The sequence below is a fragment of the Pelmatolapia mariae genome, linkage group LG5 (genome assembly GCF_036321145.2).
Source record: "Pelmatolapia mariae isolate MD_Pm_ZW linkage group LG5, Pm_UMD_F_2, whole genome shotgun sequence".
Classification (NCBI taxonomy): Eukaryota; Metazoa; Chordata; class Actinopteri; order Cichliformes; family Cichlidae; genus Pelmatolapia; species Pelmatolapia mariae.
In genome coordinates, this window is record NC_086231.1 from 24,291,264 (window position 1) to 24,319,240 (window position 27,977).

The 27,977-nt window shown below is 39.2% G+C and overlaps 2 protein-coding genes across 2 annotated transcripts; both read right to left on the reverse strand.

The window, feature by feature from the left end:
* Positions 1-1,287: 1,287 nt before the first annotated feature.
* LOC134627909 (sortilin-like) lies at positions 1,288-21,671 on the reverse strand. The gene is made up of 20 exons (XM_063474384.1): positions 21,363-21,671; positions 13,409-13,471; positions 13,256-13,329; positions 13,053-13,155; positions 12,631-12,792; positions 12,410-12,483; positions 11,407-11,456; positions 10,789-10,916; positions 9,632-9,776; positions 9,387-9,542; positions 9,199-9,311; positions 8,940-9,042; positions 8,687-8,855; positions 8,403-8,587; positions 8,125-8,314; positions 6,892-7,008; positions 5,484-5,592; positions 4,368-4,480; positions 4,137-4,263; positions 1,288-4,046 (listed from the first exon to the last, which is right to left on the reverse strand). Exons 1-20 carry the CDS (start codon positions 21,597-21,599, stop codon positions 4,032-4,034), a joined length of 2,433 nt encoding a protein of 810 aa, XP_063330454.1. The 5' UTR covers positions 21,600-21,671; the 3' UTR covers positions 1,288-4,031.
* Positions 21,672-23,342: 1,671 nt separating this feature from the next.
* psma5 (proteasome 20S subunit alpha 5) lies at positions 23,343-27,710 on the reverse strand. The gene is made up of 10 exons (XM_063474389.1): positions 27,632-27,710; positions 27,268-27,318; positions 26,808-26,874; positions 26,578-26,704; positions 25,405-25,472; positions 25,212-25,319; positions 25,051-25,109; positions 24,851-24,953; positions 23,834-23,920; positions 23,343-23,682 (listed from the first exon to the last, which is right to left on the reverse strand). Exons 2-10 carry the CDS (start codon positions 27,294-27,296, stop codon positions 23,605-23,607), a joined length of 726 nt encoding a protein of 241 aa, XP_063330459.1. The 5' UTR covers positions 27,297-27,318; positions 27,632-27,710; the 3' UTR covers positions 23,343-23,604.
* Positions 27,711-27,977: the final 267 nt, after the last annotated feature.

The following is a 27,977-nucleotide window of genomic DNA, read 5'->3' on the forward strand; positions in this document are numbered from 1 at the left end:
TATGGCTCCCCCTACTTTTTAAAAATATTACTTACAGAGGTATTTTGCCCTTTTTAAAATAGTCTTTTCAGATTAAAAGCATGTTATAAAATACAATGATTCAGTGAAAATGCCCTGTCCAGTTTAGGAAGCGTTTATGAAGCATAAACCACTGAGTCCACTTGCTTTCGAACGGTGACAACACGACATCCCAAGAAAGTAATGGTTTTGCTGGCTGTGGCCACAGACCTCTCTCCTTATCCCTTAGAAGGGGGGGAGAGAGACTCCAGGCCGCAGGTTTTAAATATCACCCTGGGTCAACACACCTGAATCAAATGATTAGTTCATTATCAGACCTCTGGAGACCTTCAAGACATATCGAGCCATATAGCTAACTGATTTAAACAGCCATTTAAATCAGCTGTGTTGGATCAGGGACACAAAACCTGCAGGACACTGGCCCTTGAGGCCTGGAGTTCCCCCTCACCCCTGCCTTAGAAGAAGAAGGCTCTGTTGAGTGTATTGAAATCTGCAAAGAGGACTGTTGGCAGCATCATCACTGCCACAGCTACACCAGCAGATGCTTGAAAGACGCTACTCACCCTGCACAAGTTTTCTGCTTCCTAACTGCACAGGCTCATAGCTCTGAAGTTTAAAGGACTTTGTGTTATGCTGTGATGACTGAGCAACCCCTTAATTCTTTTTGAGCGCTGTCCTTCTTTCACAGGTAGCAGGCAGCTGGCACTCAACAAAAAGCACAGCTAAGTAAGTGTAGCTTTCATTTACCTACACATTATAAAATCCAGCATTTCTTCTTAATAAACTCCAGTGGAGATATTACCTTTTCTCCTATATTTAAAATAAAAAGTATCTGTCTGCGTGAGTAATGCTACATGTCATATCATGAAATTTGAAACTCAGTTTAGACCACTTTGCATAAAAACACCACTTTAACTGGTTTGTTTCTATATGACGTTACTTATTCATAAAATATTAACTTTATGAATGAACCACTTATAAAACAGCACCTTATTTTAAGTGCTTTCAGTAACTTACAAGAACAGTTGATAGAGGTCGTTGATATGTCCCCTTCAATATTACAATATATTTTGTTGTATACTGAGCAGTAAAGTAAACTGATATAGATAACAGTAAAAACTAATCTCCTCAAAAAGGAAAAAACTGACTTTATGTTCCTTTTAGGGTGTATTTTGACACAAAAATACTATTAAAATAATTGCTGCTAAAGTACTGTAATTTTTTCTATGTACTTTGTGTTGTGTTGAAGAAAACTCCAGCACAAGAGCACAGATGTAAAAGAGAGTATTATTTCAGTCTATAAATGCAAACATTGTTATAAAAACATCTGCTTGACAGAATATTGAATCCAGAGTTACTCATCCCAGCAAACAGACAGCGGAGAAAACGAGATGGAAAGAATGTCACCCATCTTGGCCCCTGATATTTTACAAAACACACAAGGACTAGAACACACGCAACATCGCACATCTGTAGACGTAGTGCAATAATAAATCATTAAATGCAGGAGACAGCTGGGCTTGTTCTTACTGACAGTTAAGTAAATCAAGAAGGATCAAGCATTAAAAACCTGCTTTCATATCTGACAAAGTCCACCTAACGATCCTTGAGTTATGCCTCAGTATTAGGCCAGCTTATTGCAATAGCTTATTTGCTGGGGTGGTATTGCATCTGCTGGAGAATACAAGCATTAGCCATAAGCCCTATATGTGTGTCAAATGTTATACTTCTTACACCGCAGATAATAAAAATGGCAGCCAGCCAACTTTCCAGCTAAAACACTTGATATTACACAGACATGCGTACTGGGACACAGGTGTAGTTAATTTTATAAAGCAAGCGCTCCTTACGGTCACCAGGCACCATTAATCTTAATACACTGTTATTGTGAACAAAAAGTGAGGTTATGTTTTGTGTTGCGCTTATATCAGATGATTATAGAAATGTTTGCACTTCTTTTTAAAACCACTATCGTTATTTATTCGTTATTCGTTATTTATTCGTTTATCGTTATTTATTTGCTGATTATGCCTGGGTCATTGCAATGTTGACCCTGTGCTAACTTGCATATGACAAATAAAACTGAAACAGAAACAGAAATGTCAGTGAAATACAAACAAACAGCAATGTACTGGCGCATCCTGTTAAACAAGAATATCATAGAAGTTCAAGTAAAGGGTTTGGATGAGCATAAGTTTTTATAATGCTGGGCTAACGTTTGAAAAATAACCATTAAAAGTGCTTTGGCAATAATTCAAGTCTCTCATTTTCACCACACTCGCAGGAGAGTGAAAAATAATGACTGTGTTGGGCTGGGTTTCACTAGGCACTAAAAATGAAGGACTAACATCGTTTACTCTTGTTTACTACAGTTTATATACGTAATAGATTGTTTAAATTGTGTAAGAGGTGCTCTATTGGATTGTAATCTAGTGTCTGTGGAGGCCATTTGAGTACAGTGGACTCTTTCTCGTGTTCAAGAAACCAGTTTGGGAAGATTTGAGCTTTGTAACATGATGTTATCGAGCTGGAAGCAGCCATGGGAAGAATGCACTGTGGTGTGGTGAACAAGTGTGCCAAGAAAAACATCCACCACACCATTACACCACCACCATCCCAAACTGATGATAAAAGGCAGGATGGATCCATGGTTTCCCGTTGTTTCTGACCCTATCTGATTGTCACAACAGAAACTGAGACTCATCAGTCCAGGCAACAGCAGATTGTTGATGCCTGGTCTGCAACAATCTGCTGTTGTCTAATACCCATGAGCCTATGCAGATATACCCTCCACTTCCTGTTCTTAGCTGACAGCAGTCTGGTCTTCCGCTGCTGTAGCCCATCTGCTGTGTGGTGGGTGGTACATTCAGAGATGCTCTTCCGCATACCTTGGTTGTAACGAATGGTTATTTGAGTTACTGTTGGAATCCTGTCAGCTCAAAGCTCCTCTGAAATCAACAAGAAATCTCCACCCAGAAAACTTACTAACTGCATATTGTCTCTTTTTCAGACCATTCTCTGTAAAGGGATGGTTGTGCAGTAAATTCCCAGTAGCACAGCAGCTTCTGATTTTTAATATCCATTATTTGCACACTGAACTAGGAGAACATGTTTTGAAAGCAAGAACTACATTAACTTCGACACATTATCTGGTACCTAACAAAAGATGAAAGGTTCTCCTTAAAAAAAGCCAATTCCAATCACCAATTTGAGTCTTACAATTTCTAGTGCATTAATCGATTCTGGCCAGTTTTTACCTTCAAAGATCCAGACAGTATGGTTGAAAGAAAAAGACTATTAAAAAGAGGTACCACTGTTCACAGGAGTTAGTATCAAATAGAAAACCCCAATTTCCCAAAACCTGTGACCAAATGAGGAACAAAACATGATGTTATTGCTTCATTTTAGCGATTAGTGAAACAGATAAAGTGGCCCACCATGAACACAAGGACTGGATCCTAAAGTTTTAAATGTACAGAGTACAAAAACTACTTAACTGACAGCAGATGAAAACTCTGAGCTAAAATACTGATTATTTTCTGTGTCCTGTTTCTCCCATGTTTCCCAGCTCTTAATAAAACATTCTGTGCACCCACATGTCCAAGCTGTAGCAGCTGCATGGTGCTTGTGCAGTGCAACGCGGTCTCTTCTCAGGTCATCATGAAAGGAAACATACAGAGCACAATGGAGCACATTTTCACACTCAAAGGTCTTTACAGAATTTTCTGTGACAGAGAGAACAAAAGCTCTCCGGGGATCCCAGAGGCTTTCTTCTGTCCCCTCCCCTTCCCTCCCCTCCCAAAATCACCAGTGCGCCTATTTGCTGGGAGTCTCAGCCGGTACAAGGAAGCAATATAGGAAGTCGCCCCGCTGCTGTTGAGTCCTCCGGCCTCCAGGGGATAGCGAGAAGTGAGAAGCAGATGTTAATCAGCATGTGGGAGCAACAGGAATGCCAGGCATCATGAAAGACTGCTTTAGATTTAGTCTGAAGAGCCTTTGAGTGGGAAGAAATCTTATTCTAAAAGGTCCTATGGGGAGACACAAACAGTATAACAGTGTTTATAGATAATCACAGCGTTTTAGGTAAAACTAATAAATATAAGGCTACCAACAGCTACCTGATCCGAGTCCTCATTGTACTGTGCTTTTCCTGTCTCCATGTAATGGGGGTCCACATCATCCACTCCTTCTATTTTGTTAGCTTCAGCATGTTCCCTCATAACAGAGTAACGGTGCACAAGGAACCTGATGAGGACAAAAGTCCATATTAGGAAGAAACCGAAGAGATGTGAGTGCAGCATTTATTACTGCGGCTGCAAAGGGTGAAAAAAGAAAAGAAAGTAACCCACCGTCCTCCACAGACATATTTCTTAACCAGCCAAACACCTGCGACAGCGCTTGTCAGGAGGATCGCTATGACGACCATGACTATGAGAGCAGTATTCGTTGAACTGTTTTCAATCTGTTCAAGAGACGGGAAAAGTTTAAATATGCAACGCAGTGCACTAGGTTCCTCGGCCAACAGTTTATATGTTATTTGGGCTTCAGAAGTGTCTTTTCATGCATTTTAATTTGCAATTTATGCATTAAATATATCTAAATGAAATTTTAAAAAGTAAACAAAATGGATCAAAACAAAAAAGGAAAATACACACATCCGTTTTATATATTCAAAACATTCACAAAGCATGTAATTTAAACTCAATTTTAGATCTGTGTAGAACAATGATGAGCAATAATGCTCCTTAAACTCATTCAAAAAGCAAACACAAATGATTTTGCCCACTGCACCGCCTCATTTTCTGTTACACTGGCTTGACGACATCTTGCTTTGGAAATGACACCAACACTGGAGTCGGAAATCACTGAGTAAGTCATTTTACAATGCCATCATGATGCACTGTTTGCAAAAATGATTCTGTGATACCACAAGACTTAACTTTTTTTCCCCTGTGCTGTTTTTCCCCTTCTTTCCTTTCAGTTAGTTAACAAGCCTGTAGTTTAATGCCATTCATTCGATAAGAGTCACCAAAAGAAAGCATGAAAAAGTGACTCTTGTAGGTCAAACTGGCAGAGGAATCACTTTAGAATGCTTGCATGTACTAATAAAAGATTAAACAGACTTTTGGGGGAAGTGGTAAAGTTTATGGCTGTTACGTCTCATCAAAAAATGTTCTGCTCTTCATCAGTCTGTATCTCCATTTACCTCTAAACTCTAAATATGTGTGTTTCAATAGTGAAGAGAAACATCAATTTACACTTTCTGTTAACAGATGTTGAAATTTTCACATTTTTACTACATTTGATCAAAAGCTCGACTCATGACAAGCTGCTACGTGATTAGCCATTTCACACCTCCAGTGCTGACCATGCTGAAGATCAGACCCTTCCTCAAGTTTCATTTTGTCCCAATAAGTCTATATACTAACCTGCACAGCCTGTATTTCAGAATAAGCAGAACTCACAAGGGAATAAGGAAGAAGAGCGTTGCTGGTGCACATCCTCCTCAAGTCCGTCTCCTTCCTAACTGGTTGGAAACCTCCCTCGCACTGGCTGCTGGGAATCTTCCGGTAGCTTGAAAAGGAGGGAGAGATATAAGATATATGTAAGGCAAGACAAAATTCAAAGAAAAGGACATCAGTTACAGCAGAACAACTCAAAATATTATTCCTGACAACAGTGGAGGGAGATTAACAAACACAAAAAAAGTGGGAAAAAGAATGGCCATTTAGAAAATCCTGTCTTGAAGCATGGACACCAACAGTTCCTGAAGTGTCTGTTTGTAAATGTACCTGCTTTTGCACAAAAACTTTGTTACAATTCTGGAAGAACGAGGTCTGGATTTTTTTCCCAGCTGTCCTTTCTGACACATTAATAAAAAAACTTCAAGTTGCAAATGACACCTAGTGAGGATATCTGAACACAGAAATGAAGAAAATTGCGTTTTCATGCTGCTTTAAGATATTAGATAGATAGATTGTCCTGTCTAAAAAAACAACAACTAATAACTCAGAAAATAATTTAGTTAAATATGTGTTTTCAACAACTCAAATCATCAAATATTTAGAATATTTTCTGCTTCTCCATCTAAGATTTGCAGGCCCATTGACCCACTTTCATTCCATTTTTCTAGCAGACTGAATCAGAGACAGTTGGCTATTCTGAAAACTGATGTTTTATGATGTTTTTATTACAACAAGTGTGTTGTACAGCTCTCTCCATGCCCTTTCATCTGATATATCACTTGATATGGTTTCCTGACATTTTTCTCACCAGTTAAGCTTTGACTTTTATTTTAATTTTAAATTTTAAATTATTTAAATTAAATAAGCTCAAGCTCTTATTTCTATCTGGCATCACAAAAAACATGATATCTTGAAAAGTGGATGCTAGACTGCTCACAGACAGACAAAAAAGCAGAACCAAGGGAGTATATAATCGAGAGTGTGTGTTTCTGAATAGTAAATACGGTATATAATTATATTCCTCCCCATCGCTAAAATAAAACACAATACTTTTTAACGTTAAATTCATAATCACAGAAATGAAGAAAATGCTATTTTCTTTTAACTTTCATGCTGGATTGAGCAAAGATCACAAGCTGTACCACAAAAACAAAAATATCAGTACATAGCCTAACCCCCCCAAAAATGATCTGATTGCCTTGGACATTGCATTTCACACATGCCAGGTGAGTCCAAGAAAAGTTCAGGGGTGTTGTGGATGTGTAAAAATGGTTTGTGCATCTCAGGCACAGGGATAGTATGTGTAATATGCAAAATGTGTATTATAATTATAATGCATAGTGTATCTTGGTTAGTAAGAGGTTTTGTTTTTTGGGAGGTTTTTGGTAAAAATGTCAAATGTCCTCACCCACTGGTCTGCAGCTGTTCAGTGGTCCCATTTAAACAGAACTCCAAAGGACGGTCCTTCAACTCTTCCTGCTCCACACACTCTGAGCTGTTCTCTCGTCGGTAATACCCAAAATCACTGCAACACAAAGCTGTGTCATTTCTACACTAATGCACTGTTGAATGCAAAAAGCTGAAGATTCATTGAACTGTGAAATATTCAAATAAGATAAGATAGATCAAATTTAGACTATATGGACAAAAATATTGGGTCACACTTGTTTATCACTGTATTCCAGTATTTTATTCAGTCCCACTGGTGTAGAAAATCAAACACCTAGCCATGCTAGACTGGATGTTGAGGTGTAAACGTCACCAGTGTTCTACTGACTAAATAACTGCACAGGTCCAAACCTCTTCTGTCAGTAACATCAGCACAAAAGCTGTGCGCTGGGAGCTTCATGGCAGCTGATCAGCAGCTACATGCAAGCTTTACATCCCCAGGAGCAATCCAAAGCACTGGATGGAGCACGTTGTCACTGGACACTGGATCAGTAGAAACATGTTCAGTGAAGGTAAATCTAAATGCTTCAGCTTACCAAGATATTTTTGAAAATTCTCTCCTTACAGCTTTGTGGGAACAGAGTTATGGAAAACCCCCTTCTTTCCAGGATGACTGCGCGCCCGTGCACAAAGCAAGGTCCATAAAGACATGGCTGGATGAGTTTGGTGTGGAAGAATTTGACTGGTCCAGACTGAGCCCTGACCTCAAACCCATTGAACACCACCTTTGGGTTGAACTAGAAAAGAGATTAAAAGCCAGGTCCTCTTTACCAACATCTGAGCTTATAAATGCCATTCTGGATGAATGGGCAAAAATTCCCACACACATTCCAAAAATGCTGTAGAAAGCCTTCCCAGAAGAGTGGAAGCTGTTATAGCTATAGTCCAGCTTCATATTAATGCCTTTGGATTTAGAAATGGATGTCATAAAGGTTCCTGTGGGTTTGATGTGTACGTGTTCCAATACTTTTGTCCACACAGTGTATTTTGAACTAGTAGAGAATAGCAGAATAAATAATATGTTGAAAGAAAAAGTCATGCATAAAGAGCATTTCTACAAATATAATGTATACCCCACAATCTTCTTATGTAAAAATCAAAACCCAGTTTCAAGAATACCATAATAAAGTCACAAGTTCATCTATTACACCAATCACTTGCACAAAAGGAGATGAAGTGAACAAGGAGATACCAGTGATAATCATCCAGTGTACACGGACAGGGGGACAGCCTCTTGGTGACTGCATAGTCCCTCCCGTTCCAGCAAACAGAGCCTTTCCTCAGGCGTAAGAAGGTCTCTTTATAGCCCAGCAAACAGCCATCATTAGAACCAGTGGTGTCTGAAGAGTGAGCCAGCCACTGCACGTAGTCTCCTTCTGTGCCTGCAAAAGCAAACACACACATTATCATAGTGAAAACACACTTGCTGTAATACTGCACAAACATCGCCATCCTCTGTGCCTTACTCACAGTCTCTGGTGAGGAGCTTCCTGAAGTCTATAGTGATCACCACCCATTTACTGAAATCCTTCCTGTAGCCCCACAGGCTGACGTTCATGGAGCGAGAGCCAGGCTCACTGTCCATGCCACTGAAGTGAAGTGGGTCATTGGTGAAGTTATATGTATGCCAGCACTGTCCTTCATCTGTGGAAAACCTGACGGGTGGTTAAAAAAAACATTAGCTGCAAAAGTGACACACACACACTTACATATATGTCACAAAATGCTAGACAGTGTTTAACAGTTGTTCGCACTTTATCTGGCTGACAGGTAAGTTAGTGTGCTCCACAGCCACCAGCAGGCCTCCTGAGTCCAGTATAGCATAATGATGGGGTCCCTTGAGGGCCAACATCCACGAGTAGCCCCCATCATCAGACACATACACATCAGGGAAGAGAACTGACTCTGCATCTTCAACACTGCCTGGAGAAAAGGGAGGGAGACTATCAAGAAACATTCAGTAAAACTGATTGCACTGAAAGAATTTTGTGGCTTTGTGCGTCTTACCGTGGGCCAGAATGAGGCCCACTGCACTGGGCTGTGAGAGAGGAAGCATGGGGACGTTCATCTTCATAGTGGTGCTGTAGGAGGCGTGGATGTGTAGCCTGCACTGTGAAGACACAGTGATGAAAACAATGTTTACACACTGGCTCGTACTGAGAAATTAAATCTGTTTGAAAGAGTTCATTTTGGGGCGTTACAAGAGGTCACATGCGACCACATCCTAATAAAAATATACTCCAATACTTGTGTCTGTGTGTCTCACTCTGTTAGGTCTGTTGGTAAAGGTGTCAGTGTTACAGTGGCTGTTCTCTGGTCTGCGCAGCCTCTGCCACTTTGCTCCTTGGTCATAGGTGATTACAGTCTCCACTGTGCCATCTGCAAAACAAACATGACGGATTCAAAATTCACTTAAATTCCTAGCAGAAGATTATTTTCACGTTTACTACTGACCGTCTGCGAGCACACTGGTCATGTAGACGCCCCTGAGTGAATGGATGACAGTGAAGTCAGTGTCACTTCCTGTGGTTGTGTAGAGGTGGCGCTCCAGAGACTTGGAGAACACAGTTCCTCTGTCATCTGACACATAGATGGTTCCAACACCAGAGTCTGCTCCGAACAGAACACATGTCTGGATTATACACTTGGATATGTTAACTGATAGCAGAAGAGAAATCATCATCAGCACCAGTTCTTACCACCAGGGTCATCCACGTGCATGAAGATCACGTCCTGATTGGCTGCCAGGATGGAGTAAAACTGCTCGTGGGTGACTGTAGGAAGCTGAGCCATGTTCCACGTCTCGCCTCCATCTACTGAGACGTGGATCATACGCTCTGTACTCTGACACACACACATGCACAGACACAGTTACTACACAGAAGGTGTATTTATGCTACTTTTAGTGGGAATCATTACACCAAAATCCAGGCACCTGTATGACACTGTTGGTTTTACAGTATATGCTCATCGCCTACACCCCGTATTATTAAAGACACCCAGTCTGTCTCTTTTATTTGCCTTTACACCAGACATTAAAACATTAAATTCTACATGCCTCATGAATTATGTGAGTTCAAGGAGTGTGAGTAAATTCCTCTACATGCATGGCTTATACTGGATTCCCAGTCAAGGAGAGCATTGTTGGTAATACATTTATAAATCTGTGCTTTTATCTTGAAAGCTAAGCCAAGAGGAAGATGTAGATGGCCTTTCAACTTTGTGTGAGCAGATCATTATCTTATGAATGTGGGCCAGGCCAACTCCAGATACAGTCACACCAAACAAACTGCATTCCAGTCACAATGCAAGCATTTACACTACAAGCATGCGATTTTGAGTAGAGACAAGCTATAAATAATATTCATAAGACAACTAATAATAATATATAGCAAGTAAAATCAAATATTTTAATATCCATACAGGAAAAAGATAGTTTTAAAAGGCAATAAAGTCATAAAATTAAAGAGCAGATGACTCTTTGCCAGACAGATGTATTGTATAACAAATAGTTATTGCATGAGGTATGAAAGATTTCCTGTATCTGTGTTTAGTTACCCAGATAGGATATCCAGATACAGACTGAACATTAATGCCAGATGTCACAAACTATTTGAATGCTTTAAGTGAGAAGATCTATTTTTGTTTTGCAAACTGAGTAAAGAAAGCATAGAAAGAAGAAGAAGAAGAAGAAGAAAATGGGTGTATAAATAAACAAGTACACCCAATGCCACTAAATACACAGACTGCAAAAATGCAATGCCTGTTCACAAAACAAACACACTCTGCTCTTAAAGAATAAAGGTACAAAGGCGCGCGCACACACACACACACACACACACACACACAGACGTACCGTGCCAGTCATGATGGAAGCGAAAACAAATCTTCCTCCAAGTACAAACGAGTAAACTCTCGTTGCAATGGTGTGGAAACTTTTACCGTAGTCGAATGTCTTTCGTAGATGTAACATGCCTTTGTCATCTGACAGAAAAAAAAAGGTGAAGTTAGTGGAAGTATCATTGAACGTGTTAATATAGCACTTTACCCACATAAAGTGGGGATACATATCTCTGCTGCTTTAATAAGTCTGTTAAAGGAATGGATTGAGTTGCACATAGATGGAATTTCTTGATTGGAAATAAATCATGGGAGAACGTCTACTGCAAATCAGCAGCAGAGTTAAGACAAAATACATTCCGGCTGTTTAATGCACGCTCTAGTCAGCTCAGCCACGGGCCAAGGCGCACGAGAAACTTTTAATACTGTGTGGATCTATTCGTGTGTAAGAATCCATTTGGTTTAGACTGCCAAGTTGAAAGTAACTCATGACTGTCAACAACAAGGCACAACTTTTAAGGAACGATAAACCTGGGTCCGCGTTCGGATACGACACATTCAGGTGGTGTGGATTCATAAAAGGAGTGCATGTCTGAAAGGGCTTCTGTGGAGGGATGGTGTTATCTTCACTTACTGCATGATCCGTTGGTGTTTGTGGTAAAGTAGATGCTATTCTTTGGACCCCTGTGTGTGAGAAAAACAAACCATAATTGGGTAGAATCAGACGGCGGAGGGAAAGATCTAATTGCGCTAACATTGTTTAACATCTGTAAATCAAATGTAGATCCACTTTTGGAATTTGTAGAAATTGCAGATTATGGTTATGGTTTTAAAGTGCTGGTGTGAGCAAGGCAGACATCAACCCTGGTTACCTTGGTTACCCCCCCCCCCCACACACACACACATACACACAGACACCCCCCACAAGTTCTGTCGGGTTTTGTTCGCTGCCAAACAAGATGAAGGTTTTCACACTGCACAGATTCTGGTTCAAGGACTGCGGGCTGAATAAGAATGCCACTGCTGACTCATGATTCAGTCTGACAGCAACCTCAGCTCCCTGGCTCTGCAGTCAATTTGGGTTGAGGCCTAAATGACAGCTGTGGTCGCACAGAGCTATCACAATGTTCCCACAATGCAGCGCTAACAACCGCAGGCTGACACCGCAACCTCATGTGAACTCTGGTGTTCAAATAAAACCAGAGTCAGGACGGGGGATACAGACTGTGGTGAGGAAAGCAGCTGGAAAAACAACAATGGACAAAGAACACACACACTCCTATTTTTACCAAAAGCAAAGACTTACATGTTGACTGTTTGTAAACCCACACGGACAAATGTGCCTGTCAGTGATGGAAACTTGTGTTTTATGAGAAACATTTATTTTATGTGTAAACACCAGTGGCCTTTAACCTGGGTCCGAAATTCACTCTTGGCTCAGAAACAGAGAGCAGGAATCCCGTCTAAAGGAAGCACGCACTGCTTTATGTTTATATGTCACTTTCATTAAAGTTGAGGGAAAGTCTCTAAGAAAAAAAAAGGCCAAACATAAGGTTCACACCCCTCACCTGTCCTGATTGTCTCCCCTGTCCTTAATTATACTTTAACATCAATCTGATGGGGAGGTCAGTTCTTACCATCTGACCAAACACACACTGTCGTGGATCTTCCTCCAGGTGGCACCAAAGTCCTCAGACAACCACAGGTCCATCTTAAAAGAAAAAAGCTTTGTCAGTAAAAAGGGAGTACATGTTTATTTTTAGTATTTACCCATTCCTAATTGAGAAATTAGGAAATCGTTCACTTCAGGAGAAGAGAGGTTTTCTTTTACTGAAACTCCAAATCCCTGACTATATACCATGATACTGAGTGTCAGAAGTTTGTTGCAGTCCCCGGGGTTGTACAGGATCTGAATGAGGGGCTCAAATGGCAGGTCGGTGGAAACAAAGGTCAGTCCGAAGTCCTGCGAGCGAAACAGCCGAAAACCCCCGACGTCGGACACATCACCGCTCAGGATCACCTGAAGTCAAACAAAAGAGCCAGAGTTAAATCAATCGGTCACATAGCTGATGAGAGAGAAAACACATTTAAATCAAACCAAAACACTGAACATTATTCAGGTGGGGATTCATCGCCTTTCTTAATTTGAGGAATCTGAGGAAATTGTGCCGTTTTACTGAAAACACAAGTAGATGAGAAATGATCCACAACTGCAGAAACCTTTGAGGATATTTCATCGTGTTGCACTGCATGTACTGACTCTTTTAAAGATTCACTCACCTTCCCTGAGTGGTCTGGACTGATAGCGATGCCGAACTCTGTCTGGATGAAGGTGTGGTTAATCAGATGAGTCACGTCTTTGAACGTCTTCCCATAGTCTTCACTGACACACAGACAAGGTTGCAGTTAGACCCTCAGACCACTGTAATTAGTAAAAGTTTAATAAAGCCACTAAACCAAACCAGCAGCGAGGCACTTCTCACCTCCTGTAGAGGTTAGACTGGCCGAAGCGGATCATGAACAAAGGCACCTGAAAGGTTGTCAACACCAGCAGCACCTGGGGTGAGAGATGAATGGAGTTACACAGAAATCAAGCATCATCTTGGAGTTATATATTGTCATACACATGAACTCACCCCTGATCCATCGCCCACCCAGGCTAAAGACAGCGAACCCAAGGTCTGCACCTTGAATGTGAACTGAAATGGAGGAGAAAAAAAAAGAAGACATTTTAGTGAAAATACAGAAAACACTGCCATTTACTAAAAACTAGACACATGAACGGAGAGGACAGCTTGAATTTTCCATACTGTCCAAAGCAGCTCGGTCATTTGGATGCACTCTGCGTGTGTGACCTACATTCCTGTGTAAATCACAAAGACGAAGCCAGAGAACAACACACTTTGCTAATGTCCCGAATGCAGCAAGAACACTCTTTCAAACACATGACAGACATTAAGGCTGAATGTAGCCAATTTTTCCGGTGTTTACCTTAACAGTCACTTACTAATACATTCCTCAAGCCCCGAAAGACTCAAAGTTCAAAATAAAAGAAACAGGTGTGACATAATATTAGAGGCACGGAGGGAGCAGAACTACTATTTCCCAACTCTGACAGAAAAACAACATTCCTCTTCATTCATCCCGACTGAAGCTCAAGTGTTTGGTCTCTAGCCACAGCCCACAATGTTTGGAGTCTGAGGGAGCAGGTTACTCCCCTCCTCTCTTTAGCTGGAGGGGCAAAGATGTTTTCAAGGTGAGTACAGCCCAAAAGCGTCTGTGTCCATAAAGCTACAGAAGATGGTCACGTCTGCCGTATGCCTCCTGCATCCATGTGTTCCTATTTTGATCGTATAACTATTTTACAACTTCAACCCCGTTTGCAATCCTCTTTTCATCCTATTGGTCAGTTTTTTTAAAAAGTCATATGTGCTGTCCTCCCCAAAACTCACTCTCTAGCTTGAACATACAGGTTAAATGTCAAGACTTTAAAGATTTTTACAAGATATAAGAAAGCAAAACTATTAGCATATGCTCCACTAGACATGTTTTAATGAGACTACACAGCTACAAGTATTAGCATTCTAAGTATATCTTTAGTTTTTTTAATCACCTTAACACAATTTATGATACTATTAGATAATGTGAATAAGGATTAAATAAGCAGATATGAATATAAATATGTACATATACAGTACACACACATACTTAAATTTTCCCAGACAACCAAGGCAAAGTTTTCAGAGGACTCTATGAAAAGTACTCCTCCTACTTCCGAGTCTTCGTTATAGTGTTGCTTCAGTTTATTGAGGTTTGAACTGAAGCACAGCTCTCTTAAGGACTTTGACTGGACCATTGCAACACCTTGATTCTTTTCTTTTTCAGCCATTTGGTTGTACATTCGCCTCTGTGCCTTGGATAATTGTCCTGTTGCATGACCCAGTTTCGACCAAGCTGTTGGACAGATGGCCTCACGTTTCACTCTAGAATACTCTGGTATAAAGAGTAGTTCATGGATCATAACGTGGAGAGTCTGAATTTACTTGGAAGTCCACTCCTGTGAAGACTGTGGGGTTGCTTTAATACACACTTGCATGCTCCAGACCAATAAGCTGCAAAAACTTGTGTTTTTATAGAGGTGTTCACACTTGCTGATGATCATCTAATCAAGGGCACTGGATTAGCAGCACCTGGCTACTGCTACTTACCCTCTTAATTCCTGTGGAAGCAGTAAGGTTGGACTTATCACTGCACTGAGTCATGTGAAAACTACTGAAGAGGCTACAGGAGCTTATAGCGAAGTAATGCTTTGAGATAAATGCTTGTGTGAACATGCTAAAAATGCCAGCAATGCCACTAATAACAAGCAGTTTTCAAACCATGCAAAAACAAGTAGAGCTGAGGCTGATGGGAATGTCATTAGCTGTGCTGGTATATGCTCAAAATCAACATAATCGTAGAAACTGAAATGCGGGATGACTACCAATACTAAAATCAACAAAGTTAATATAATTCATCCTGAGGAGGACATAAATGACTGTACAAGTACAATCACAGCAGAGCATGAGAATACAAGGTAAGCAGAGGAGTCATATCATAAAATGTAAAATATTATGATAATTTCAAACTAAACAATATGAAATTTAAGTCATGTCTTGTCCTAATATTAAGTCTTTGCAAATGTTTCTGCCAGTTGCTATCACACCTGTGTTAAATTTAAACCAGTGGGACATTTTCCACATCGGTTTCTCTGAAACTCTATATGGACAAAAGCTGACTTGCCCAGCTGCAGGACACAAACCTAAACGATCAAACATTGCATTTATATCATAGGTTGTCTTTTTTTGTTTTTTACCTAGTATTTAACCAGGAAGTAAAAACTCCTCAGATTTATAATCCCCTCTATAAGATTATCATGGGCCAAGATAGACATCTAAATGTAGGAATGTAAATTAACATCATGTATGTAAAAATGAAGATAAGCCTGACCCAGTTGGACATGGCCTCACATACCAGACATGACCTCATGCTGTGTCTCATGCTGGATTTAAGGGTCCAGAGCTGCTCTGTAAAGGCTTCTCTAACCTCCCGAATCTGGCATTTAGTTCAGTCATAAACAACAAAACTTCTGGAGTGTGCATCACAAATAGACACATACAAACATCTATACAAGCAGACTCAATAACACACAGTCTGTGGGTGGGAGCACAGTAAAGTCCTCTCACAGAAAAGGCAACACAATGAGCTCCTTATTCTCTCTGCTTCAGCAATGTTTATGCGCATAAAACTTCAGAAGGAGGAGGTCAAATGCTGAAGCTCTGATCTCACACATGAAGCAGCAATGCAAGCCTCTGCTGTTCGACTACGATTTGAGTTCCAAGCTGTTTGCTAGATTCTTATTCTCCAAGAATACCAGAAAAGAAGAAAAAAGGAAAATTAATGCTAATTAATTTTTAACTAATACATTTACAAAGTGATTAAAAAAATCATGATTACTGTCCATTCTAAGTCTATGAGCGAAATTTTAATCTCTCAAATAATTAGCTGCTTGGGCGAGAACGGCACAGCAAAATCTTTTTGTTTGGTCTTTTTCATGCTTTTCTCTCCAGGCTAGCAGCATGGCTCATCAGATGGCAATGCCAATCTGTCATCTGTTGGCTCCAACAGTAAATGTTAGCATGCTAAAAAAAAATTGAAGACCTATCCTATCATATTTGATACTTGAGTTTTTGAGACTTCTGCATCACCAGTGTTTGTTTTCCTCACCAAAAAACCTAAACTGCAGAATTAAAACAAAATAAAAATAAAATAAAAAATGCTGGATATGGCAAATAAAATGCAAACTGAAGTTCATATAGTCAAATTAATGGGTTTTTTTTCTGTACAAAAGGTTCAAAGAGTCTTTTTTTTTTTTTCTCAAAAGAAATTACAATTTTCTGGCAATTATTTCATCATTTGGGCTTTAAATGGATACGGCAGACTGATCTATGAAATAGATAGCAGTGGACTAGACTGTTAGATCTTCTGACAATTTATGTATCCATAATAAACTGAATAATGAAAATCTCTAATCAACTGCCCAAATCCAGCTAAACCTTCACATTTTTACTGGTAAAAACAAAGGAAGTAAAAACTATAAGATATTGACATATCTGTCTTTAAATAAGGGCTTACTGTATATAGTATATACATAAAGTAGCATAAGTTTCATTGTTACATTAACAACGTAGTTCACTGAATAACTGGCTTTAGTTTTTCTGGCTAAGGCCAGAAGGCCAGAAAAACTAAATCCGAAGTGGATTGGCTGATTTTTAGCTCAGAAACCGTTCAACTTCCTTAATTGAAAAGGCCAAATCAGAATTCTATCTTTCAAAAACTACTCAACATTTGAACGATCCTAAAAAATTCTGGAAAATAATACAATCTTCTTATGGGGACATAACTCCTGCACTTTAACAGAGAAATGTGACATTCTAAACTGCTTTAATGAGCATTTTGTTTCTTCAGGATCTCTATTTGAATCTTTATATCCAGATTTAAAACAGCTTAATCAACAGGAGGCTCTCTCTGCAACCGCTCAAACTGAATCTGTGGTCCAACCCTTCAGTTTTTCTCCGCTAAATGTTTTTGAGGTCCACAGGGCTTTAAATCTGTTGGATCTAAATAAATCTGCAGGACCAGATCAACTTGATCCCTATTTTCTTAAGTTGGCTGCAGATTTTATAGCAGAACCGATAACTTACATTTTTAATCTTAGCCTCTCGAACAGTGTGATCCCTGTAATATGGAAATCTGCCTATGTTCTCCCTTTGCTGAAAGGAGGTGATCCTTCAGATGTTAATAACTACAGGCCCATATCTAAATTGTGTGTTCTAGCAAAAGTTCTAGAAAAATCCATTAGTGAACAACTGAAAGACTTCTTGGACAAAAATTCCTTTCTTTCCCAACATCAGTCAGGATTCAGAAAACAACACAGCACAATAACTGCTGCTATTAAAGTGATTAATGACATCGTTGATTCAATGGACTGCAAAAAATACTGAGCTGCTCTTTTTCTTGACTTGTCAAAGGCTTTTGATACAGTTGACCATGGTATTTTATTAAATAGACTAAACTATATTGGTCTATCTGTAAATGCTGTAAGTTGGTTTTCAAATTACTTGTCAGCAGGAAATATGTCCAATCCAACAATATGTCCATGCTGCTGGGTCTTCTTCCTCTTTTCTCCCAGTATCCAAAGGAGTTCCGCAAGGCTCCATATTAGGGTCATTGCTATTTTCTCTTTACATAAACAACCTTTGTGATAATTTGTCAAATGCAGCATTTCATCTTTATGCAGATGATACAATTATTTATTGTTCATCCCCTTCAGTAGCACAAACCCTGCAATTTCTGCAATCTGCCTTTGATGTAGTTCAGTCCCATTTAACTCAACTTAAGTTGGTGTTAAATCCAGAGAAATCCAAGTTCATGTTATTCTCAAATGGCAAAGAGTTGTTAGCTACGTCTCCTAAGATTAAAACAATTCAAGGAACTGAAATTGAAATGGTCACATCTTACAAGTATCTAGGGATCATTATAGATCAGAATTTGTCATTTAAAACTCACATTCAAAGGCTTGTGTCGAAGTTAAAACTAAAACTAGGTTACTTTTTTAGAAATCAATCCTGTTTCTTCCTCCAAGTGAGAAAACACTTGATTCATGCAACTTTTTTACCTTTATTGGATTATGGTGACCTGCTTTTTATGAATGCACCTGCCCACTACCTAAAGAGTTTGGATACTGTGTACCATTGTGCTTTATGTTTTATTACTGGCTATGGAAATCGTGTACATCATTGTTCTTTGCATGCTGCTGCTAAATGTCCATCTTTGCATATTTGCAGACTCTCCCATTGGTTGATCTTTATCTATAAATCTCTCCTTGGGCTGGTTCCATCTTATTTATGTGTTTATATGTCTAAAAACCACAACCAATACAGCCTTCGTTCTCACAATATCATATAATTGATTGTCCCAAAAATCAGAACAGAATTGGGGAAAAAGGCTTTTAAATACGCTGCCCCTGCTTCCTGGAATAATCTGCAGAAGGAACTGAAATTATCAGAATTGGTTACCTTGGGAGAGTTTAAGTCTGTCTTAAAGGAACGAGAGAATAACTCTTTTACTCAGTGTGATTGTTTTTAATGTACTCTTAATTTGATCTGTTATTGTATATTTTACACATGTTGGTATGGGATATTGTATTTGTTTTAAATGTTATATACTTATGTGGTATGTGTATTTTGACTTTTGTTGCCATGATGCCAGGTCTTTTTTGAAAATGAGATTTTTAAACTCAATGAGATTTTTTACCTGGATAAATAAATAAAGGACTAATAAAAAAATGTGAAGACACAGCTGGACTCTGCTACATGTGCTGCAGGCTGTGCAGAGAGGATGGTAAACACGGGAATCAAGCATCTTTGCCTGCACCACCCTCTGTAAGGAAAGTTTTCATATCAGTACATATCTGCTATGTTAAATACATATTCAGTATGTTTGATGTTATTAGATGCAGCAGGCTAATCTTTCCACTGAAGTAGTGCAAGTTGGTCATGGATTCTACCAGTGCCTCCTTCATTTATACTTTGTCGTTCTTACTGTATGTTCCCTGTGTATCAACAAGGCCAGATTTCTTTCTGACACACACCATGTGGTACACCAGCTCTGCTGCTTTCCTTGGTGCTCCAGCAGCTGGCTGCACCCCAGCTACCCTGAGAACAGAGCACTTTTTTCCTGTTTGTTTTGTTCTTTTTTGGCCTGAGGGAACGGGAGACAGGATAGAGTCTGAAGAAGGGGGAGAAAAAAAGAAAAGAAAAACAAAACAAGCTAGTTTGTTAACCTGAGTCAGCTAAATGAACCTCACACAAACGGGGAAAATACGTTAAGGCTTGGGCTGGCTGACAGAACACATCCTGTGTAGTCTACCAGGTCTACAAAAACCACAAAAAGGAGCACAGAGAGAAGGAGGTCAGCTGTGTCTGATCTGATAATTTACACAGCCATCTGGAAAATAAGGAGCGCATAATACGGATCTAAATCCTTTTTCCGCTCCTGATCTAGCATGCAGGTCTGATAACTCAAACATCAGCCCACAGTGGAGATCAGATGAAGTTTAGCAGAAGAACGTGGGGAATGTTTGTCAGGGAGAAAGGCCCGGAGGAGAAGGGAGGAGTCTGCTCTCTGAAAACACGCTGAATTATTTTCACGGTCGATAGAAGACCAGGTGTTTCATTCAGTGAAATGATGTAACACCACCTATTACCTTCACACACACCAAAGTGGTGTATCCATGATTTCAGAGGACAATACACTGGTTTACAACCTACCCCTAACTTTAAAACATGTGGCTGACATTATGGATATGTTTTTGTCCCCATAAGGAAGATAAGTCCCCGCAATGTATAAAGAGATTCAAAACCCCACAGCATTAGTAATGCATGCACAACTAAGACACACACACACACACACAACATGAAAATGATCCTGTGGAGCTTTGTTGTAACTTCTTATGAGTTTGTTTTTATTGTGCTTCTGGTTGGATGCTCAGTTGTTGTTTGTCTGAGAATAAAAAACGAGAAAAACTGTACTTCATGCCTACCACCATTCCACTATCTCATGCCGATCCCAAAGAGGTAGTAAAGGTATGTTATCAGTGAGCTCTTCCAAGTTCCCTCCAGACACGAGGAACACAGTCAAATATGTATGACTGTATGCTGTTACATTCTCCATTCACCCAGCACCATTAGTCCATCAGAGCATGAAAACACAGAGTCAGCAGGCACCACACATGTGGAGCGCTGACCTACATTAATCCAGATCAATTAAAAAAAGGTTGCAACAGAAAGAACTAGAAAAATAAGAGAACTGGCTGAAACTGGCAGATTACTTAACTAAATAACTTCCACTTTCACCTTCTCCACGTTTTCTGTGTTTGTTTATCGACTAGTTACAAATAAATATTATACAAAATATCAATTTTTGATATTCAGTAAGTCTTTGGAATATTTTTAAGGACTGATTTGTAACTTTCCTCTGTCCCGTGTGCCAGTAAAAAGTACATCTTAAAGTTTTATACAGGTGCTCAAAGCAAACAAACTGGAGATCCCTTTAAAAACATCTATAAATTAAATAATAATTAATTAAACAATATCAGATTAACTAATAACAGAAAAAATATAATGGCCCTCTATTTTTATTTGTTTTTCTATTAAATAAATCTTTAAATAAATCGTATTAGTCTTTTTTTTTCTTTTTATCCCAAACTGTCCTGAACTCACATACTCAACATTAATTAATGAGCATTTGAGTTAGTTAAACGTATTGAGTTAATTTTATTTGACTGAATGACTATCAAAATTTCTTTCTATCGGTTGATCGACTAATCTACAAAACCCTTTAGTAATTAGAAGCAGTTTAATCTGCAGGATTCACATCTTTCCTTGTTTGCATCTGTTAGGAAAATGTTTGGAAATGTTACGAGCAACTCCATCATGTGAGGAATAAGCTCACATGTAATCCTGTCACTGTGGGTGTGAAGTCACTTACAGTGCTGGTGTCGTTCAGCAGGGCTGACTCTACTCCGGGCAAAGCTGTACATGTCTGTTCATTCAGTCCTGCGCTGCGCTTCGGCAGCTCCTTCCTCTCTGGAATAAGTCGCTCCTCATCACCACCCAACTCCCCCTGCAGCCTCCTCAAATGTGAAAACTTTCCCCCTTCGTACTGATGTCTGCCCAGCGCAGACGAAAACAGCCCGAGCGCCAAAATGCAAGATGCGGAGATCATTATGAAACCAGCGGTGTCCAACTCGAGACTCCTGCGAGAAACTTCACTGTCCCACCACCAGTTGGCCGCACATGCCCCCCTCATCACCCAAAGCATCTTCCACAGCGGCCCATCCACCGCGGCGCCGGATTGGTCGGGACCAGAATAACCTGTGATCTCATTGGACGGCGCCGATCTTTCTCGACTGAGTGTCACACCTTTTCTGGGGTTGAACTGCCCCCTGGTGGAAGGACCGCGCAAAACTTACTAGCGCTTTTGAGTGTTGTTGAATTATTTTCTCTGAATTTGTTTGGGATTCCAAGAAGCAAATAGAAAAGTAGAACAAATAATCTGCAGCACGGCTTCCTTCTCTCTCCCTCTCTCTTTTTTTTTTGCACAGCAGCGGTAGTTTCACTTTTTGTGAAACAGCTAGTGAAGGTTCTACATACAGATCCCTGAAAATAAAACTTATGTTTTTTTAATACAAAAGATATACTTTAAATTTGTTTGGTTTCTTTTTCGTATTAGTTGACAAAAATTTTGCATCAACAGTTGAGGAATTACAGCCATTTTTATACTTAGACCCTGTTTCTGAGGTTTAAAATTAATTAGCCAAACTAAGATAATTACAATACACAAAGATTGTTTCGATGTTTTGAATGAAATCTTTTGCAGTCAGTGACTGTGTAAAGTCTTGAAACCATGGACATCACCAAATGTATCTTCCTGGTCGAGATGCGCTGCAGGCTTTTACATCAGCCACCTTTCTTTTTTGCAGTTGTGAAGCACCGTTCGATCAGTTTTTCAACATTTGGTTGAGTATAAGCAGAGTGTATAGGCCTATATACTTGAGAATTCATCCTGCTGCTTCCATCAGCAGTCTGCTTCCATTAGCAGCCACACATACCCAAGCCATAATACTGCCTCCACCATGTTTGGCAGATAATGTAGCATGCTTCAAATAATGACCCGTTTCTCTCCTCCATACTTTTCTCTTTCCATTATTCTGGTAAAATCATCTGTCCAAAGACTTTTTTTTTCCAGAACTGTGCAGGCTCTTTCTAGAAAAGTCTTCTCCAGCCTTCCTGTTTTTATAATCAGCATTTTGCATCTTGTTGTAAACTCTTTCTCCAATCATATAGACATGATTGCAGATCTTGACAGTGATCCGCCTGTCCTTCACTCGTAAAGTTATTTTTCTTTAACAATGGAAATAATTCTATAATTATCCACTTTAGCTGTCTCCTGTGGTCTTTCAATCCTTCTGTTCCTGCTGAACTGATCAGTGGATTCCTTCTTCTAAATAATGAAACAGATTGCCAATTTGGCTGCTCCAAGGGTTTTCACTTATATTAGTGAAAAGTTATTAAACACAAATTCAATACTTTGAATAAATTTAAGACATTACATCTGCATTACTTCTCATCAAATAAGGGAGCAGGCCTAACCTGGTCATGAAAGCGCTTGTCAATTGTTTAGTTAATTCTGAGCCTCTGAAAATAGGAGACTGTGTATATAAACAGGCCTTTTTGACAAAGGATGACACCTTCAATTTAGTTTTTGCTAACATGTGTACGGTATCATGAGCACAAAACTACACCAGTTACGCTGCGTTTGCAATACGGTTTACTAATACTAATTAGATATCATTGAAATACCATAGTTGAAAGACAAGAAAAACAAAAACTGCAAAGAGTCGGCAACTTTCTGAATACAACAGTTTAATTGTACTGATTCGTAACAAAAATACCCCTCCCACTCCTCCCCCACATTTTCCCCCTTGCCACTCAGTTATAAGTCCCGGTCAGACTCCTGTACAGAAACGTACAGATACTGAGAGACGTAAAGAAAAATTATTGGATCGTATATAGAAACTGCTTCTGCAATCCAAAAATTTTGAATGCAGCAAATAATGAGAATGTACGGATAGAAAGTTGTGGCTGCTTTGTGACATTCGGCCCAGGTGTGCTTTCACACCCTCTTCCCTCGTGCCCAGAACTGAAACCGAGACCAAGTCTTTCCTGCTCTAGATGTCCTTGATTACCTCCTCCAGCTCCTCTTTGGAATACATGTGGAAGGTCTTACCAGGCTCTACTGTTGCCAGCTGTAGAGGAGACAGATTAAGAAAGTCTGTGTAAAAACCAAACATTTAGACACCAGCAGGTCTTTGCAACTTAAGTCCAAATAACACAGCTGATTTGGTTGCAAATGGACAGATACAACCTACTGGCATCAAGTATCAGAGTGGGACAAACCTCAATGTTGGTGGCGTTGAGCTTCTCCTCCATCACCTGCTTCAGAATGGTGAGAGATGACTTGATGGCTTCTTTTAATGTCATGGACTGTCAGATTTCCAGAGACAGGGAAAGACAAAAAAAACCAAAACTATTCAAATTTGCAAATTTGCGTGTCCATAGTTTTGACAACATACACCCATCCATCATGGAGAAATTCTGCCTATATTCAAAATGCTAAATGATCTGAGTCAAACCTTCCCTGTAACTCTTTATGGTGTGGGCCATTTTTTAAACTGTCCCTTGCCAGCAAAGCCATATATTAAATTATAAATGCCTGTGAAAGTAGTATAAAAAAGTAGAAAACAAAAAATCTATGTTCTTGCCATTTATGACCATTTAATACCAGACATAAATGTCTAAAATATGTCTGTCAAGGTTTTTCAGTATTTCTCTGTGCTGACTGATTTATTTCATGTTCCTTAAACGTCGCTTAACCAAAACCTAAATTAGTCAGCACAGCGATCATTCATCCCAGCCACAAGTTTATGGTTATTCCACAAACCAGGAAATGCATCACTGTTTAGTGGACGAGCGCAGACAGACAGATGTGGCATCTCCAGAAATTTTGTTTTAAATGTTTCAGCTGAAGCTTTGGGAAGCTGAGACAGGGTTTTTTTTTCTACATTTCTTGGGTGCTGTGGCCAAAGCAGCTTAAGAGTGTGCTTTTTTTTTTTTAAAGAACTTCTGTTTTCTCCTTTTTTGGACATTTGTCCAAGAAAACTATTTATATGTTTGTAGCAACAGAGTGATGGAAGTTGAGACACTGATATGAAATATCCTCATCAGCTGTAACTTGTCTTGTACCAGCTAAGTGGACTTAATCTGACCACTGAAGCAGGCTGTGTTTTAGCATGACATGGGAGTGTGAGGAAAGCACAGGAGTACCGTAGTTAACTGGATAACATGAGTGAATTACACAGCGTGTAATGCAGGCATATGGTTGGTACCATGCTATGGTACCATGGCTGTTATTACCTTGTGGTAGACCTCTTGCAGAGAGCTCTGTGCTCCCTCAGATGCAGAACCGATGGCCCGAGCATCACACTGCACAAAAGTTCCTGATGGGTCCATGTGATACCTGTATTACACACACACAAAAAAACGATACATTTGTTCAAGCAAAGCAAGCAAATATCGCTTAAATTTTAAAATAATAAACAATTATCTTGACATACAGCTGAGGTCCTTTTTCATCAACTCCCCCAAACAGAAGCGCTACACCGAAAGGTCGACTCTGTTTAAAACAAAGCAAAGACACAAATAGAAGTTAAACATCCAACTTTTTTTTAGGTGTGCATTTCAAAATGAAAGCACAAACACTGGCTGAGTGACTCACCATGGCACCAGGGTCTGCATCTTCCTCACCAAACTGCAGCGCCAGGTTGGACACAGCCTGAGTCACACTCTCCACTGTCATCGTCTCATTGTAAGTGAACCAGTGGTTCTGAAACAGAGCACATACAGGTTAACCGCAGATAAACACAGCACTCTAAATACGCCTTATACAGCCCTGTGCTCTGAGATCATACCTGTGTTTCCACTCTTGCTTTGTCGATAAGAGTCTTGGCATCAGCTATCAAGCCGCTCATGGCACAGCCTAAGATGTGAAAAGAAAGAAAACTAAAAACCTGCATATATCTTTCACAAGCTGTGGCCTAAAGCAAGACTCTTCACCATCAAAGTGAGACAAACGTGATGAAATTTTGTGTAATCCAAAGGAAAGCTTTACTGCGCAAGAATGTGGATGTGACCAATGCGCTGATTAAAATTTGTCTGAAACAGCTACAACAACAGTGTGAAAATTAAAGTCGAGGACTTGATTTGCTTAGCTTTGCGTGACAATGTTCTGACTAATTTAAGCCACTTATACCAAAGAGTTTTTACTGAAGCAAAGGAAAGAGAATCATTTCTCGAGGTGTTTTTTTTAAAGATGAATACTCTCCCTTAAACAGAGGGCTGCAAAAAAACCCCAAAACAAAACAAAACAAAAAAACAACACACACACAGTCACAAAATATTTGGAAAAAAAAAAAGAAGAGAACTTTAAGATATTTTCACCAATCTTTACATGGAGTAGCCCAGTGATATTCTCTGGTTTAAAGTACTATTAATGGTTTTTGATAATGCTTTCAAAAATAATTTCATTAACAGCTTTAATTTGGTCTATGTTGTCACACAAACTATATCAGCCAAAAAACTAAATCTAATAATATTTGGTTTAAGCAATGCTTGGTTTAAATGGCTCTGATTTAATTGCAGAAATATTTAAAATCAGTGCTCTGAAGTAAATCAGAGAGAGTCTGGCTGGAATCTTTTTTAAGATTTAATGAATTCACATGGAATGACTCTTTAGGTTGTTTCAATCTATTGATCTAGATGGTTTCAGTTGCTTTTGTCCATGTTTCTCTTTTTGTAAGGGAATAAAGTTTTTTGAAAATTGAAGTGTACATTAAATTAATAATAATATTTTCTGGGCTAAAAAGAAAATAATACATATTTTTGCTTTTCTTTTTCTTTAACAATATTGCACTGGATTTCTATGTAAAAAACAAAAACAATAACATGCATTTCAAGTCCAATTTTAATCGAAGAATCAATTAACTGGTTTAGCTGACTGGATATCTTATCTCATTACAAAAAACAGCCAGTAATATTATGTCAACAAAAGCCTGAATCCTTTGTCACGGTCCATTTCCACTTACCAATGTGACTATCAATCTCCACGATCTTCTCAATGCTGTTGGGCTCCATCAGGGGAGAGGTGATCCTCTTCTCCACAGCCAGACATACCCCTTCTGATGTCTGGATACCGATGGCTGTGGAGCCCAACTAGAAGAGCAAAGCCAGGCCAAAGAAAATAGATGAGCTTGAATATAATCAGTTTGTTTAATAACTGTGTAGAAATGGTTAAAGATTCCTGTGAAGTACTCACTTTTATTGCCTCTATGGCATATTCAACCTGGAACAATCTTCCCTCAGGAGAAAATGTGTTCACACCTCTGGAAAACAGAAATTAATGTTTAGAAATTTTAACAACGATTAATATATTCAAGATAGCTGTAAACGTTATTTTTCACTATTATTATTTGCACCTCTATTCCCTCATAACAGTAAAGTAAATAAACGCTCAGCTTGAAAAAGATGGCATACCGAAAGTGAAAGCAAACCAACTTTTTCCTAACATTGATTATTAGCTGCTAGCTGATACAAGCTGTAGAGACACCGTTACAATAAGGGTTTAACGAAATCAGTATTTTCTGTATTTTCTTTCGGCGTTTAACCGGGCTTTCTTTCTCGGGTAGACAATAAAATACCTGTGTGCTCTCGTTCGTTTGTTCATTTCCCTCTGTTAAGCGCTCAATAAATGACAAAGCAGTTTGTGCTGCACCTACCTGTCATATTCCGATCTGGTCAAAAACATCTTATAACGTTAAACGCAGGACCTAGAAAAAGATAGATGCGTTATTTGTGTAAGATTTCTGTACAGTACCAACAAGTTAAAGCAAATATTGAGAGCTGATTCTAGTTTTTGATTTCAAATTTGCTGTGACACCGGGTTATCTGCTAGCTGCAGTTAGCGGTGATACCGAGCAGGCGTGCTAGCTAACAGCGCAACCAATTACACAATTAACTGCATATTAGACACAAATATACATCAAACATCAAAATTCCATCAGTTTAACAATGTCCGGGGAAATATATGTGTACAATTTCCCGGTATTATTCAAAATAACTTCACTTGCTCGGCTCGTTTACCTTCAGCCAAAAACCCTTCAATGAGTTCGCTTGTTTCAGAGGAAGCGTTTGGTGTGTTACATCCAAACGCGCCGGTTGTTAGCAATTCCCTAACCAACGTTCCGCGTCTCCAAGTCAAAATATACTTCATTAAATTAACTTTATTTATGTACTCTGAAATAAAAAGCTTTTGATTTTGTGGTTGTTATTATTTGTTTTTACTTGTAAAATTCAAAAACAAGAAAGCACATTATAATACTGGTATTTGTGAGAAATGAGGAAAAATAAAGCTGGGTAATGTTGCCTGAAAACACGATGTTGTTTCCTACAATCATAATTTTTCTTTTTGTCTGAAGACAAATTGTTA

Bases quoted from the DNA above. Each gene is read 5' to 3' on its own strand.
- LOC134627909 (XM_063474384.1), bottom strand. From the start codon at position 21,599: ATGATCTCCGCATCTTGCATTTTGGCGCTCGGGCTGTTTTCGTCTGCG. The intron at 13,330-13,408 runs GTGAGTTCATGT...CTCTCACCCCAG, and splicing joins GGGTGGGCGATGGATCAGGG to GTGCTGCTGGTGTTGACAAC. The intron at 5,593-6,891 runs GTGAGGACATTT...CTCCTTTTCAAG, and splicing joins GAACAGCTGCAGACCAGTGG to CTACCGGAAGATTCCCAGCA.
- psma5 (XM_063474389.1), bottom strand. From the start codon at position 27,296: ATGTTTTTGACCAGATCGGAATATGACAG. The intron at 26,875-27,267 runs GTAGGTGCAGCA...TCTGTTTTCCAG, and splicing joins ACCAGATCGGAATATGACAG to AGGTGTGAACACATTTTCTC. The intron at 25,473-26,577 runs GTAAGTGGAAAT...TTCACATCTTAG, and splicing joins GGAGATTGATAGTCACATTG to GCTGTGCCATGAGCGGCTTG.